The sequence below is a fragment of the Pteropus medius genome, unplaced genomic scaffold (assembly GCF_902729225.1).
Source record: "Pteropus medius unplaced genomic scaffold, Ma_sr-lr_union100, whole genome shotgun sequence".
Lineage (NCBI taxonomy): Eukaryota > Metazoa > Chordata > Mammalia > Chiroptera > Pteropodidae > Pteropus > Pteropus medius.
This window is the reverse complement of record NW_024349519.1, coordinates 27,192,402-27,209,723: the sequence shown is the minus strand read 5'-3', so window position 1 is coordinate 27,209,723 and position 17,322 is coordinate 27,192,402. Positions and strand designations below refer to the sequence as shown.

At 34.4% G+C, this 17,322-nt stretch overlaps 1 protein-coding gene across 4 annotated transcripts in view; it reads right to left on the bottom strand.

Moving 5' to 3' along the window:
* The window catches only part of SNX25 (sorting nexin 25), a 104,857-nt gene that overhangs the window by 67,631 nt on the left and 19,904 nt on the right, over positions 1-17,322 (bottom strand). For all 4 annotated transcript variants that reach the window (XM_039882664.1, XM_039882662.1, XM_039882665.1 and 1 more), the window contains exons 2-3: positions 11,452-11,536; positions 739-955 (exon numbers count right to left, since the gene is read on the bottom strand). In XM_039882664.1, coding sequence (XP_039738598.1) covers positions 739-955; positions 11,452-11,536 — 302 coding nt within the window. The remainder of the gene's footprint in view (positions 1-738; positions 956-11,451; positions 11,537-17,322) is intronic.

The window sequence follows — 17,322 nt, the reverse complement described above, 5'->3', positions numbered from 1 at the left end:
AAAACCACTTTGAATGTACAGGTTAGAAGTGTGTAATTCATCATTCCAGCATTCACTCAATAGTAAAACATACATTTAAGATCCTATTGGCAAACCTAAGAAAGTAAGAATTTATTATCAGCACAGAAATGGCCTCATGGAAGTCTTCTCCCAAGGCAAAGTCACCTAATAGGCACAGACCTTTTCAATGTGACACGACAAAAAGCAAATCAGCCTAATATTAGCAATTTTCAAATTAAAACATCTTCTCTAATTATACCCCCACAAACTCCAACATTAACTTCTCTTAAAAAATCAATTTTCAGGCCATTGTGAGGCAATAGATCTCTTAACAAAGGACTCACAAAAAGAAACAAACTTTAAACTTTTCTAAAAACTGTAAATTCATGACATTCTTCACAGTATAAAACACAATACTTAAATCTTCTATTTCTAGGTACCCATAATACTATAAATAAGTTCATGATAGTGCTGGCTCGATAAAACTCATTTCACTGTTTAGGTTATTTACAAAATTAAACAAGTCTATCAAGTGGTTTTCTATTAGAAAGTTATTTTAAAAATTCTACTCTATCATAATACTATAATTATTCTCCCTTGATATGTCTGCATTTCAAGCCAAGTGTCAGTAAGATGCAGAATATTATAGAGTTATGTCTTGACTTGGACCCCTACTCAGTAAGAAAAATATTTTCATATGAAAAGAGAAGGGGGCGTTATTCATATTATTACAGTTACCTGGCATTCGCAGCTTTCAGGTCACAGAAGTGAGTGAGTAAAGTCCTTACAACGTCATTGCAGACGACTTTAACCACATCCACATGGCTCAGTCTGTGGTGTAGCTGTCTGGCAATTTCCCAAAAGTCTTCCAAGAGCAAGTGGTAAAGCTGCCCCTCGTCCTTGCTGAGGTTTCCATACCAGGACTGAATGTAATCTCTATAACTGTAGTCAAACACTACCGGAACAAACAAAGCAATGAGCAAAATGTAGATGAAAGAAGCAAACACCAAGACAGCATTTCTGCTGGAGACTGGCCACCGACTACTTAATATTCACTGTTTAAAACATGTACAGGTTAGAAGTGTGCAATTCATCATTCCGGCATTCACTCAATAGTAAAGCAGAAAATGAAACAAGAGAAGACATAATCTTCCCTAAAATCTTTCAAAATGAAAGATTCTCATCAAACTAGAAGTTTGGGGGTATAATGACCATATGTCCTGGATTTTCTTGGACAGTCAATTTTTAAATATTCTATCTTGGTGCCAAACTATCTAAAATAGAGCATCTTACACAGTGGTGACACACTTATGGAGTATACCAGTTATCAATTTATTGCCTCTCAGCTCCGAATTCATCCTTTTTGCCCTGCTTTATGATACTGAAAGCTGGACCCTGTAAACATTTCTTCTTCTCCAATTGGTATAATGTTAAGTTTTGTCAATAGAGAGTGCTGGGGGAACAAAGGGGGAGAAAGGGGCTTCTCTTCTTGGTTCCTGTGGGCTCCTCCTAGATTGTTTCTGCAGTATACAGCTGACAGTAGCATGAGGGGTATTGGATGATGCTCACCCCCAGCAAGTTCCAACAGCACCCAGGAGGCAGCTTCTCAGAGAATTCTGCTGGCACCCTGTGAGCATCCCCTGGTCTACGGTATCCCCCTCGACAACTTCTCCACCACCAAGTGAGCCAAGGCTGTGCTCTCTCCAAAGAGGCCTGGATCTCACATCTGGGGGAAGAAGGAATCCTCTCACAAATGTATGCCTTCCTAAAGTGCTTTGCCTCAGCCGCAGAGACAGCCCTAGAGAGAGTGCTCCCATCATCTGCACTTCCTATATCTTTAGAGTCTTCTTCACTCCGCGGCACTTAGCCAACTCCATGTTACAAGTTAATAAATCTTTATATTAAACTTTCCCTGTTTAATGCTATGTGATTTCTGACTCCTAATAAGACCCTACCATATATCAGATATCACACGAGGCTCAAGATCTGTGACTGACCAACTTCTTTGGGAGATTTCTAGTTTCTACTTCCTTAATTCCAGATCAATTCTATGCTTCGTAATTAATTAGAAAACCTCAGCTCCATCTAGACCAGCGCTGTCCAACAGAAATATGAGAGCAATGTATGCAATTTTAAGTTTCTAGTAGCCACATTAAAAAAAAAAAAAGAAAAAGATGAGCTTATTCTTAATAATATATTTTATCTAATATACCCCAAATATTATGACTTTAATACATAACCAATATTATAAATTATTGATAATTCTTTTGCTTTTTTTCACGCTAAGTCTTCACAGTCTGGTGTATAGTATATACTGCGAGCACATTCTGATTTGGATGAGCCACATTTCTGGCGCTCAGTAACCACGTGGGTACAGTGGTTACAACGTCACTCAGGGTAACTCAAGTCCATACAAAAAAAGGTGAAACTGATGTGATCTTTGCAAAAAATTAGGCCTTTTGAAAAATAAAAATGTTACCGGGCTTAAGTGGTGATTTCCCCAAGGGCTCCAAGGGAGAAAAACATTAGCCACATAACCCTGATCTTGCTCAAGGATATCTGGGCTATCTGCTTATCTCTGAAGGTTTTTCCTTTCCTTTTACAAACACCACTTGATTTGGCTTAATTATGAAGTAACCATACATCATTTCAGATACGTAATTTATCTTCCTGCTTTGCTTTGCTTGTCTGCACACTAATTTATTTCCAGGAATCCTATGGAACAAAATGTAACTTGAGTTCCTGACCTACTTCACACCTGGCATACAAACAACTAAGCTATTATTTTTCAAATAATTTTTTAACCTAGCATCTGGTGCTCATTTAACTCACCTTGGACACTATACACCAACTTTAAGTGGGTTTTTTTGCGGGGGAAGGGGGGTCTTATCTCTTAGGAAACTGAGTAGCAAATGGAATCTCCAGCTCAGGATTAGTATTCAATCTATGTGAAGATTTAACATATCTGCCAAAGCCCAAAGGTCAAAGGAAGCACCGCTCTTGTTTTAATATTCCTTGATGGCTTTTCTTCTCAGAATATCAACCATGAAATTGTATCCAATGCTTTTCCATATTTCCAGAATTTCTCAGCTTTATAATAATTTACAAAATATCATCTTAAATCCCATAACTCAAAAACATACAGAGACCATCAAGAGTTTTGTTCACAGACACAAGTATAAAGGTTTAGATTGGCCTCAGTCATGTGGAAAAGATACTTAATATAACTGAGCTTTACAGGTAAGAATGATTACTTGCTGAGAACAAAGGCTGAGGGTCAAGCATTGAAAAGAAAAAAATGATTCTACCTCAATCTTTCACTATTCATTAAGTAAATATTTATAGAGGGCTTCCGGTATGTAAGAGAAATCAATAACCACTGAACATGAAAGAAAAGGCAAAACAAAAGCAAAACCAACAAATGTATCATCTCCTAAGCCCTTCAGCAATTTTCTGCTCACTTCCAGATATTAATTTGAACAAATGGTTGTTATGTTTTCTAGATTCTGCAAAAAGTAGCCACATCTCATCCCTAATTGGACTATTCCATTAAGAAGAAGGCAGAAATGGTTTCTGACTCAGATGTAAGAAATTACGGCTAAAACAGGAATGGACCAATCCTATAACCTCTTTTATGGGCAACAAACAAATAGATCATGGTTCTTACACAGTAATTGAGTTTCATTCCCTCTACAAATTGAGGTTCCAAGAAGTGAAATAACTTGCTCAAAGTCAACTAGTGGAAAAGCCAAGTCTCCTGCCAGTCAAACATTCTTTCTACTCAGCGCACCGTAGGCCTGCACAAAGGTGGAACAAACGAGTCGCATGAGTAAAAGATATGAGAAATCTAAAATAGCTCCCTTTTCCACTGGATATCTATCTTGTTTAAAACATATTTGTATGAAAAAAATGCAAAATGCTATCCTTTTTTAAATTGCTCTAGAAAACACAAATAGGACCAATGAGTAGAAGTCACAGGGAGATTGCTTTTTATGTTTATAGGAGGAACTGAATAAAAACATTAAAGCCATTCAAGAAGTTGCCATATTAGATGAAGAACATTCCATCAAAAGGAACTTTTCAATAAGCTGGATATCCCATGGACAAGGATAACATAAAAAAAAATTACTTTCTAACGTGGTGAGCTGGATTATATGGCCTCTGAAGGCCCATGTGGGCAGGGCCTTTATACCGTCCTCCTGAACATCCAATGCCAAGCAAGCAGAGCACGATGAGAGCCACCTGGTCAATGAAACACTGCTAGTTCATTCATTTACAACTCTTTCTCTCCAGCTCTTTTATTAAACTTAAAGTTTTCATGCCATAAAATTTTTAACTAGTAGCATATAAATCTGCAATCCAAAAGGTTTGGAAAACAGAAGCATTTTTCCTTTATTAAAATTTAATTTCAAATTATAGCAGGAAATTGAGAACAATTATAAGAGATTTAATGTCTTAGAATAAGATCTTTTCAGCATGCTAAAGGATTAATGTGAAGGGCATATACACCTATACAATGTCCCGTTACATTTGTTAACCACAGTGCATATGCTAATTAATATAGCTCTAAAATAGTCTTCAGGTGACATATTTTGGTTAAGAACCAATAAAAATGAATACTGGCAAAAATCTGTAATCAGTAATAGAGATATATGTTAGCCACAGGTATATCGTCTATTGACAGCTAGTCAGCACCCCTCTTCAAAGTATGATAAAAATCTAACAAATATAAAAAGTACAAAACAAAGCAGTAATTCTAAATATGTATTCTATAACTACCTACACTCATTTACAGAAGTACACACATGAACAAAATATCTTAAAACATACCGTATGAGTCAATTTGAGGAGACAGAAAATCATGATCATAAAATTATTTTATGGCCTTTATTAAGAAATAAATATAAATAATGTAACAAACTACAATGAAAAATAAAAGAACACTTATCCTCACAGCCAAGCAACAAGTCTCCTAAAGGCATAAGAACAGCCAACAAAAATTCAGGCTTTATTATCACCCAAATATAATCTATTTTCTAGGACTGCTCTCAAAGAAATAAGTAGGTAAAAAGGAATCACTGAAGATTACAGAAAATGAAATAACATGATTGGAACTTTAGTTTTAGTTATATTAATATGAAAAGAGGATATAGGGAATAAAGTAGAGAGAAACTGGAAGTGAGGAGACCAGTTAAAAAGCTACTATGTTATAAATAAAGTGATGTTAGACAATCTCTCTATATATATTTTCAGAACAAGGAACAGCTCAAGCTAAGTAAGCAGTATAAGAAAGAGACCTCCAAGAGAACCATTTTCCACCTCTGCCTTTTCCCCAGAGCAATTCAGAAGTACAGTCTTCCATGCCCAAGAGGTAGAGCCCCATGGTTCATAAATGTCCATGGCCCAAGTCTCTTGGAACACAGAAATAGTCATTGAACCAAAAACTGGCCTGATGGTAATCAGGACAATAAATCCACTGTTCATAGAGATGGCCATTTATGGTTTGTAAAGTTTTTTAAATGCAATATGATATTTATTAATCACTATCTGTGTATGGAAAAAGTCATCTTCTGGGAAAATTTAGGATTATTAGTTTATGTCACTGATTGATCTATTCATTCATTTAACAACAACAAAAAAATGTAAACGCACTGCATTCCACTGAGTAGAGTCCTGAACTAGGTGAATAGAGCCTAAAGGCTGGGAGAAGTCATGGTCTTTGAGGTGCGAGCTCTGCTTCCTGTGTCAGCATCTAACACTTACTTGAAAGGTGTAATATTCTCAGGAATTGGCCACAGAAGGAGCCTAGTAATAGAAATGACCACATCATGTTTCTCTTCTCTAGGACATGTTCCAAAGAAACTAAAAGTTCTGTTATATTTGGAAAATGACCTTATAATATTTTCTGTTATCATGATCATTTTTGTGATCAGTTATGGCTTTTGGCATAACCCAGACAATTTATTTACAGGCACATTTACCAATGAAATTCAGAAAAATATTAAGAGCCAATCAAAACTAATAGAAATATATTCACTTTGAAATGTACATGTAACATTAATTGCATTTGTGAAGACCACCACAAAAAGTAATGAAAGTAATGGTATTTCTAAGACATTCACACGGTATCTTACAAGACAAAGTGCTGAGGTCAGTAGCCCCAGTACTTTGAAAAGCATAAAATCTTATAAAGAATTGTATTTTCAATTGGGGAACTTCCAATGTAGTCAACTATAATTAAAAATACATTTTAAAAAATAATAAAAATGGTTACAAAAAGCACTTTCAATTTAACTTTCAGGACACTACTGAGCAAATACCGAGTGCTCAATAATTACTGAATTAAATTCTCTGGTTCACATTGGTGAGATAACTCAGGGTAGCCTATTGAAAATTAGGCTACAGAGCAAATGAGATTTAATAGTAAATCAAAATGATATTTCAAAGTCTTTTTTCCTATCTCTATCAGTTTCCAGGAAATGTAACTTCAGGAGAAAATTTTAAAAGTATCTGGTATAGAAGGGAAGCTGTTCTGGCTTCTCAGACAGACATATAGTTCATACTATATCTGAACTGCTAAAACATATTTTTTTACATTTGAAATTGGCTAACAAAACACAGAGTAATAATACGCTTTGATCTTCTTCCTCAAGTATGCCATTAAGCTTCCAGCATTCATAGCTTTAGTAATTCTTTTGCTCCACAGAAAGCCTAACTATATTATTTTGCTCTGCATTTTTGACTGTTACTTCTTTCTTCTTTGTAATTCCATCTATAAAGACCTAAGACAAATTCTAATTTATACTGAGCTACAATACGAGCACATTTTAGTAACAAAAAAAATCAACACATGAACATGCAGACACACATGACTTGTATTTTACTCAACTCTTTGCATTAATCTGTTTTTAAATTATACATTCTAAAAGGAATAAAATAGATAAAGATAAAATGATACAATAATGTTATATAGTTTAAACTAACTTCAGGGGGAAATTTTTTAATCAATGTCCATAAGCATTTCATATAAACTGAACTCAAATTACTATAGCTTTAATAAGCATCTCTGTTATTTACAATTTGCAAGCATACCAAAAGACCCTCAATTTTATCAATGCAAGTCTACTTGAACTAGCTAATAATTCAGAATTCGATTCAATATACTGATGCCAGGGTTTAGAAATGTAAATTAAAACATTCTAGAGATGCAAATTATAGTCACTATGGAATTTCTAAATGCATATAAAGCCTCATAGCCATTTTAATGCACATTTTTAGATTCTAATTCCTCATTAAGTTAATGTCCAAAATTTTTAGAAGGCAATATTGGTTCTGTCTCGTATTGTTTTTTAATAACTACTGCTAAATGCATAAATTGTACTCTCAGTAACCACCTTTATAGCAGCCTACAGCTCTCCTTTTGGTAGATCATACAATGTTCAACTTCTTTGTAAATCATCTGGCTTAAGACAAAGGACAGGAAATTGTAAACATTAAGAATATGCCAAAACAAAAAATAAAAGGAAAGAAAAAAGAAAAATAACTACTGTAGCAAAGTATAATTAACTAAAACTCTTACCTAAAGGCTTTGGATATTTTCTTTCAAAAGAAATCATTGCACAGAAATTAACTTAAGGATAATTGGGGGGGAGGGGTGGCGAGGTTCGCTTCATTCTGTTTTATTTTTTGTCCACTAGGTCTCAGCCCTTATCCTGCCTTTTTTTCCCCAAAATTTTTCTGAAACAAACTGGCCCGTCCTAGATAAACATGTCATGCCTAAGTGCAGAGAAACTTTTAAGTGTTAAAAAATTAAAAGGACACCATGCTCATAGCAGCATTATTTATGATAGCCAAAAGGTGGAAGCAACCCAAGTTGTCCATTGATGGATGATGAACAAATAAACAAAATGTGGTATACACATAAAATGTTATTCAGGAAATTCTGACAGATGTTATAACATTGATGAACCTTGAGGATATTATGATAAGTAAATAAGCTAAACTCAAAAAGACAAATACTATATGTTTCCACATAGATGAGGAACTTAGAATCAAATTCATAGAGACAGAAAGTAGAATGGTGGTTACCAGGGGCTGGGGGAAGAGGAGTGGGAACTGTTTAACAGGTATAGAGTTTGATTCAGTTTTGCAAAATGGAAAGAGTTCTAGAGACTTTGCACAACAATTAAAATGTACTTAACACTACTGAACTTTATACTTAAAATAGTAAATTTTAAAATAAGATAGTAAATTTTATGATATATATTTTTTACCATAATTTAAAATAATTAAAATAAATTAAAGAGAGAGTTCCAGGGATGGTGGAATAGCTTATATCAAATTAACCTTCCTACAGAAAACAATTAGGAACTCCGGGAAAAAATATTAAAGAACTACTGATAAGCACCAGAGAGTAACCAAAGTAGGTGAAAACTGAAGAAGAATCTACCCTTAAAAGAAGGGACTAGCCAAGGTACAATTCGCATTTATATAACTTTCCCCTGAAAGCATTCAGTGGTCAGAGACACACAAGGCAGTTCAAACTCAGACTGAACATTTGATTTTTTTTTTTTTAATAACTCAAAATACAGAGTCAGAAATTGCCAAAGCAGTTAGAAATAAAGGCGGGAAATACCAAAAAGTATAAATCCGCAAAACCTGAGTATGAACTCTCAAACCAGTTGTTGGCTTTAAACTACACATCTACGTAGGTAACATGACAAGAGCAGCGGAAGGCTGAAAGAGCTGGGAGACTAAAAAGAGAGGAGCAGAGACTTCAACTTCTGTCCACCACAGGGAGTCTCACCAAGTCAGAGGTATGACCATGGGCTTTCTGTTGAAACTGTGGAAGGACCATGAAATAGATGAGTTAAGCCTAAGTCCCAGGACTAAGGGATTCACCATAAGCTAAGGATGAAAATACAAACAGATCCACCCTAAAAAAATGTATAACACCAAATACCTTCAAGGTGATCACCTGAAAATTAAACTGCGTAACAGAACAAAAACTAACATTTTTCAGAGGAAGAAAACAGAATCTAGAATGTCTAGAAAGTATCATTTACATTGTTCTGTACACAGTCAAAAATAACTAGACCTGAGAAGAAACCCAAAGAAGTACCACATAGTTAAGAGAAAAAGCAATCAATAGAAACCAATCCCAATATGGCTCAGATGTTAGAATACAGGAAACTTTAAAGTAGAGGACATACAAATGACCAACAAATATATGAAAAAATGCTCAACATCGCTAGCTATTAGGGAAATGCAAATCAAAACCACAATGGCATACTATCTCACACCTGTTAGAATAGCTATAATCAACAAGACAAGTAATAACAAATGCTGGAGAGGATGCGGAGAAATAGAAACCCTCGTACACTGCTGATGGGACTGCGAATTGGTACAGCCACTATGGAAAACAGTATGGAAGTGCCTCAAAAAAACTAAGAATTGATCTACCATATGATCCAGCAATCCCTCTACTAGGTATTTACCCCAAAGATTTGAAAACCCATATCCCAAAAAGTATTTGCACACTGATGTTCAGAGCAGCATTATTCACGGTGGCCAGGACATGGAAGCAACCGAAGTGTCCTACGATGATGATTGGCTAAAGAAGCTGTGGTACATATTTACAATGAAATATTACTCAGCCATAAGAAGAGATGAAATACTGTCATTTGCAACAACATGGATGGACCTTGAGATAATCATACTAAGCGAAATAAGCCAGACAGAAAAAGTTGAAAATCACATGGTATCACTTATATGTAGGATATAAACCTAAAAGCAACAAATGAACAGGACAAACAAACAGAGACTCATGGACAGGGACAATGGACTAGTGGTTACCAGAGGGTAGGGGAAGAGAGGGGAGGTAGATGGAGGGAAAAATTTAATCATTTCTTCAATTAAAAAATAAAAAATAAGGGGTAGCTCCATAGTGTAGTGGTTAGCATGTCTGCTTTACACACATAAGGTCCTAGGTTCACGTCCCAGGTAGAGCCATGGACCATACCCCAGGTGCACCAGGCCCCGGGTGTGCCAGGCCCCAGGTGCACGTCGTGAGCGTGTGGGAGAAGACGCTCTGCCTTCAGAAATCCACTTCTTAAGGGGAAACAGCAACATCCATAGGTCAAGGATTGAAGGGTGGGGAGGGGATTAAGGAGGGGAAAAAAATAAAATAAAATATAAAATAAAATAAAGTAGCTATTATAAATATGTTGAAGGAATTAAAGATAAAGATAGTCATAAGTGACAGATGGGGAAATCTCAGCAGAGAAGCAAAAACTGCAAAAAAGAATCAAATAGAAATTCTAGATATGAAAAGCACAGTATCTGGAATAAAAAATTTGCTGGATGCACTTAATTTTCTGTAATGATACCAATGTTCTTTATTTTGATGAAGGTGGTGGTTACATGGTTATATGCATTTCTGAAAATTACTAAAATTTGTACACTTAAAATTAATGCACTTCGAAGTATGTAATTTTACCTCAATAAAAGCAATTAAGAATTACTTTTTTAAACCATGGTTTTGAGATTATGAATAATAAAAGTCCAATTTTAAATCCAATAAGTTTTATTAAAGCCATCGTGCTTTAACTTCTAATATAACAAATATTTTAAAAGTTTAAAAGTTTAAATATTTTAAAAGTTCTAAAATTCTGTCTCTGTACTTATACAGTATTGATCTTCAAATTTTAATATGGTGATTTCTGTGACAAGTAAAACATACTTGCTTATGTATCACTTATTTAGTTCCTTAACTTCATATCTAACATCACATATTCACCTGAAAAACTCGGACCTTTTTTTCTGCACATATAACTGAAACTGTCAGTGTTTTTAGAAATTTGATTTTTAAAACTGCTTTTTAAACTTTAATTTGATCAAAATATGTTATCTTTTAAACTTTAATATTTGTAATTACAATGACTTATTCCCATTTCTAGACATGCAACAATACTATACCCTCCACAATTCCCCATCCAACCTTCCTCAACATAAATTTCACTTGCATGTCCTTCATTTTTTTGTAAGGTTGACCACTATCTCTTAATCTGATTAACTGATTTGTAAATCAGTGAGCCTGAGTGTATTTATTCCCAGTACACCTTCTCTAGGTTACATCTAAAAGAAGAAAATACTTGCTGATAAGTATTTTATGAAACAGAGTACAGATCCTTGCTTCATATGGTGGAACTAGCTCCACATGGCTGGCTGACTTTATGGAACCTAGAAATTCCCACTTAATAAAAGGTTTAAAACCCATTCATCCTACTAAAATATAAATGTATTTATTCAGTCATCAAATAAAAATTCATGAATAAAAAATCCCAATGTTATACATAGACAAGGATAGATAAGTTTGCTGAAGATTATTTTCCTTTTAGAACATAATGAATTGCTTTACATGGTAATTATATACTTTCATTTAACCCTTACCTTCTTTCAGAACTTTGTCCATATTATGAGAAATTACTACCCTTCTAGACTGAACTGACTCATGTGAGTTTCCATACCCAGGACTCTGAAATGTAAGAAAAAGGAAGAAAAGATACAGATTACTGAATGAATAAATAACATATAACAATAAAACCAAAGGTATGAAAGACCATCTATCTAAACAAGTAATACAATAGTGCTTATCAAATTATAAAATTCTTTTGGAGAAGTTAATAAATGCTAAGGTTAGTTAAGAAAATTTTGGGAAAAAAAAGAATTAAGGAAGGATTTGTTTTCCTTTTTATATATCAAAACACTATGATGCAAAGTACGAAAATAAACAAATCAACAAAATGGTAGAAAGTACAAAAACGGACGCAAAATGTTTGGAAGCACATACGCCAAACAATTAAAAGTAGTTTTCTCTAAGCAAGGGCATAGGATTTTAACTTTTTACTCCAGTGTCTATATAACAGCAAGTTTTTAAAAATTTAATTGTATAAAGATACTGCTTGGCAAGAATAAAATAAGGAGAAACAATGTACAGAATTAAAATCTAATATCTGGCTAATAAGACTACATTAAAGAGGAAAATTTTTTAATTGATCACATACCAAAATGATCAAAAGCATGTATAATGTAATTTGGCCTACTTACTGATTTTGAAGGATAAAAAGTAACTAAGTAATGTTAGCAAAATGTGGAGTCTTTTTTTTTTTTTTGCATGGTATATATTCACTAAAGAGATATGAATGGCTAATATTGCTATCACCCTCCTCCAAGAAACAAGCCTCAGGAAATTACTTGGTTCTCAGGCCACCTTAGTACAGATGCAGTCAATCCCATGACCCTGGGCCACCCAACCAGAAGTAGAGAATTTCCAGTCCCGAGCTTAGTTTCACACTTATCCATTGGGTCAAGTGCCAACAGCAGCATTCGTTTTCATGATCACCACTATTAAAAACCAAAACAAAAAGCCATAGTATAAAGATCCCTTAGTTGAAATACTTTCAAAAGCCTTAAGATGTGCATGTTGTACTCATGCACATTTTAAATAAAATAATTCCTTTATTTTACAAATTAACATATAACATTCAACACTTTCTCAACGAATAAAAAAAAACTTAATCATAATCCTATGATGAAAGCCATTTCATGCATAAAAGAAGTACACTCTCAACCATTTAAAACTACTTTCTAGTCTCACTATAGCTTGCTATGAAATTAAATGCTCAATACATTTTATTGTAATTTTTTTTAATTTGTAAAAAAAAATTGAGGAAACGAGAGGAATTTTTAAATTCTAGTTTTTTAAAAAACATCAGGCAGGTATTTAAACAACTTATGGGGTTTTTTTGGACAAATTTTTAATTGAGTTAATACTTTTTAGAGTGCTATACTGATAAATAAATTTAATCTCAACTCCTCAAGTCTTTGGCAGATAGTCTAGTACAGTTTCCCAAATATAGATATGGTAGTTTTTGTGTGCAACACTAATAGAACAATAAAACCAAAGCCAGATAACAGTTATTTGAAAAGTTCCAGAATTTGAGTTCTTAAAATGGAAATGGTCTTTAAGGGCTGGGAGAGAAGCAAGTTTGAAAGTGATAGACAAGCAGTACATGTATATTTAAATATATTATGTGCTTATGTGTCTATCTTTACAGTTTCCTTCAAATTTTTATTATTTTATTCTTACTTTTTACCTTTTTTTTTTTTTGGTCTCCCTAGAAATGGCTCTTCTACTTCTTGCCATCTGCATGTTTCTTCTCTCTTTCTAAAATTAGATGTAATACATCTATAAACATATGTTTGTCACTACCAACTGTATCTGAATAAGGCCTTTAAAAGTTTATGAGAACAACATTTTCCATTTTGGCTCTTTAAGTAAAAGCTCTACTATTTTTTCAATCTTATTTTTCAATCTAGTTCTGGATTTCCTCATAACCCCTTCCCCAGGGGTCACTGGCTCTTAGTAGGAAGGAAAAGGTTCTTCATCCCTATCCCATCCCACAGCCAGATGGAGTCTGTAAGTAAGGAGAACAGGAAGATAACAGAAAACATCATGGGCCAAAAATAACTGAGTAACTATACATGGAAATTGCTTTTTAAAGGATTTAATATTTATGGAGCCAGAATCTCCTCATGTCTAAATTACTGCATGAGTATAAGTTAGTCACTACATACTTTATTTCTTTTAGAGCACAAAGATGGAATTTACCAATCATAATCCCACAGTGGAGAAAGAAGAGAAGAGAAGAGAAGAGAAGAGAAGAGAAGAGAAGAGAAGAGAAGAGAAGAGAAGAGAAGAGAAGAGAAGAGAAGAGAAGAGAAGAGAAGAGAAGAGAAGANGGAAGGAAGGAAGGAAGAAAAGAAAGAGAAAGAGAAAGAAAGGAGAGAAAAGGAAAGAAGGAAAGGAAAGGAAGAAAACAGGGAAGAAAGAAAGGTCAAGGGAGAAAGTTAGCTAAAACAATTGCAAAATGTGAATAGATTCCTGTGGCCCAGAGGACAGCGAGCAAAAATTGTCTTCATTCTCCTATTTATAGGTTTGAAAAAAGAAACTCTACATGGCAGAGACTTCCCTAGATTCTTGGGTCCCAGAAGACTTGTTCTTAAAGCAAACGCTAACTTTCCCCCTTCTGCACTAAAAAGGCCTCATTCCTCAGGTAAAGCCTGCCACTCTTCCTGACAATCACTTTCAAAAGTGCCGGTTTTAGGAAAGAAGAAAGAAACATGTGCTTTTCCCACTGTCGCAAAGGGTTAAGTGATAGAAATCTTCAATATCCTAATCCAGAAATTAGAACTTCAAATGTAGTTTGACAAGTCAGCTCTTGTTTTAAGCTTTTTGTATCCATATCACACTATTCACTCATAAAAGCTTTTGGTGAACTAGTCACCTCTTGTCACGTAAAAAATACACCTTAATTTTTTATTTAATTGAAATAAATAAAACCTGTCTTCATTTTGAGATTTAAACCTAGCTTAAAGTTAAAAATGTTGAGATCATTTTTAAACATTTAGTGAGTTCTCTGGAGAGAGAAAATGAGAAGTCTCAACATATCATTGTTCATTCTAAAAATGTTTTCCAAAACAGGGCAAAATCTGAAAACTTTTCTCTAATATACGTATGTAACTAGATCCTCAGCATCAAAGAAGATGCCATATCGATAAACCCTTCTCAGAGCACATATCAGCTTTCTGTTTACTCTTGAATATCAGCTTTTAGTCTACAGCCTTCATACATTCAAACCGTCTTCGTGTCAGAGCTAAAGACACCCTCTTCTGAGGAAACAACATCCAGAGAGAATCCCTAAAGAGAGACCTCAGTACTCTGACGCCATGAGCAACTAAACCACCAGGAACTGTCTGGAATCTGGCCAACACATACACCGCATTATCCACTGTTTAAAAATATGACGGTGCTTACTTACTGTGCTGCTTCCTGTGGGAACATGGATGCGGGGGGGACGGTCACTCCATGACTTGTAATTCCTCTCATGCCCATTACCTGGGCTACTCAAATAAACAAATACCTCTCTCCTTTATTATATAACTTACACGCTTAAAAATTTTTAAATGTATTTTGATTAAAAAAAAAAAACACTTGTACAGAGTTGAAGGAAGATGGGTGTAATTTCCTGTAAAGCTATTGAAATAGTGATTTATCTTAGGAAAATAAACACAAACCCCCAATCATCATCATTAACCACACGGTGCTGTCACATGGCTGCGTCTTTTCAAATAGCATCTGACCATCTACCAGGATTCCATAACTAATATTCTCATTCTTCAACTATGTTATTCTCAAAACCTCAGCTTCTTTCAAACCAATCATATTCTGCTTCGGCTTCAAAAAAATAATTAATTCGAAACTAAAGAAATAAAGGAACCACACATATTCTTCCTCAGGAAGGCAGGAAAAGACTAAGAAACACGAAAGGCCATCTCATTTGACTAAGAGCCTGTGAAAAGACTGTGACATAAGCAAGAAAAGCCATGTCCAACATGGAAGCTGAGTGGCCATGCTACAGCGCCATCAGGGCAGCAAGGTGGGGCAGAAAGAACACCTGCTACCGAGTCCAACAGGACCTCTTACTAATAGTAGGTCCTTGACCCAGCCACTTCCTTCTCAAGCTTCAGTGGGTTTATAAAACTTCAGAGGACTAAATAAAATAATATCAAGGGTCCAAAAAAGCAAAAAGAAAACAGGAACCTGGTAAGGAATATAAATGAGTTTCAGGGGGATGCTATTGCTATACTGTTATTCTTTTCAATTCTTTTCAATTCCAATTCTTTTCAATAAAAAATAGAAATCAAGTATATTAGATGTGTCTCCGAGTAATTAAATTTTACTCCAAACACTGTAGGATTATACTGTTTGGGCCAAATAGTGAGCCACATTCAAATCACAAGCATCTAGCCCATAACTGCTGGCTCACAGAAAGCACTTAGCAGAATGCTAAGTTATCACTAATAAAACAGAAAATGTTACCAACTTTCAACAAACTGAGGCTAATTTGGTGGGCTGGCTGACTGGTTGATTTTCTAAAGGGAAAAACATGGTGGAAATGAAAGCAAGAAAGAATGGTTGAAAAGTGAAGCAACTAGAGTAAGACAACATAATAAACATATTGTTCTTAAAATATTTTTGCCTTTGAGGCTATACTTTACAGAAAGAAAAGTACACCTATCCTGCAAACGTTCTGTGTATATGCCTTTATACTTTCTATTACTGGTAAAGTATTCAAACAAAACCTGGCTTGATCAGAAGCTAATTTCCTAGAATGTTTAATCATAAACTAAAAAAGACTTTTTCTTATTAACAAAAGAATATTGTCAAACACATATTCTGAGAGGTTAATCATTAGAGAGATTGTACTGATAGATAGTAGTGGTATTTCTATTTTCCTCCACTCTTAATCAAACATAATTTCTCCTTTAGATATAAGAGAAGCTAGTCTTTAAAATTCGGGCTTACAAATGTTCTCCTAATGTTTTTGCTAGATTCCAAACATGCTTTATTTTTTAAATGCTATTTCCAATTATATAAAAAGCAGAGATACATCCTATATTATAAATAATTAAATTGACATCTCCAATGGCCAATGTTTTAATCAATCATGCCTTTATTGAAAAATTTTTTCCACATATTTTTTCTTTTTTTTTAACTTTACTTTTTTATGGTGACATTCGTTAACAAAATCTGATAAGTTTCACCTGTACATTTTAACAGTAAGACATATACATATTTACATTGTGTGTTCACCTCCCATTCAGTCATGTCTTTTAATGAAGTCTCCATAAAAACCCAGAAGGATGGAGTTCAGAGGACTTCCGGGTTGGTGAACATGTAGAGATTTGGAGGAAAGTCACGTGCTCAGAGGGCATAAAAGTTCAATACCCTTTCTCCATATCTTGCCCTATATACCTCTTCCACCTGGCTGTTCCTGAGTTATATCCTTTTGTAATAAACTGGTAATCTAGTGAGAAAAAAATTAAATTGACCTAGAATACCATTATCGAGAGATAATTGCTATTGATATTTTTATGTATTTTCTCCTACTTGATGACTCCAACACTTCCCATGTAACTTTGGGAAACTTACATTCCTGTACCTCAATTTCCTCATCTGCAAAGTAATGATAACAAGAGTACCTACCTGTTAGGATTGATCTGAGCATTGAGTTAATATACATGAAACACAATGATGCCTGGCAACACATTAATAACTATAAATTATTATTGGTATGTTTTTTCATTTTCATACTTTTTTAAAGAAATTAAGATCATAGTATCTCACAGTTCTGTATGTATCTGGCTTTTTACACGCAATATTATATCATAAGCATCTTATATGTAATAAAAGATCTA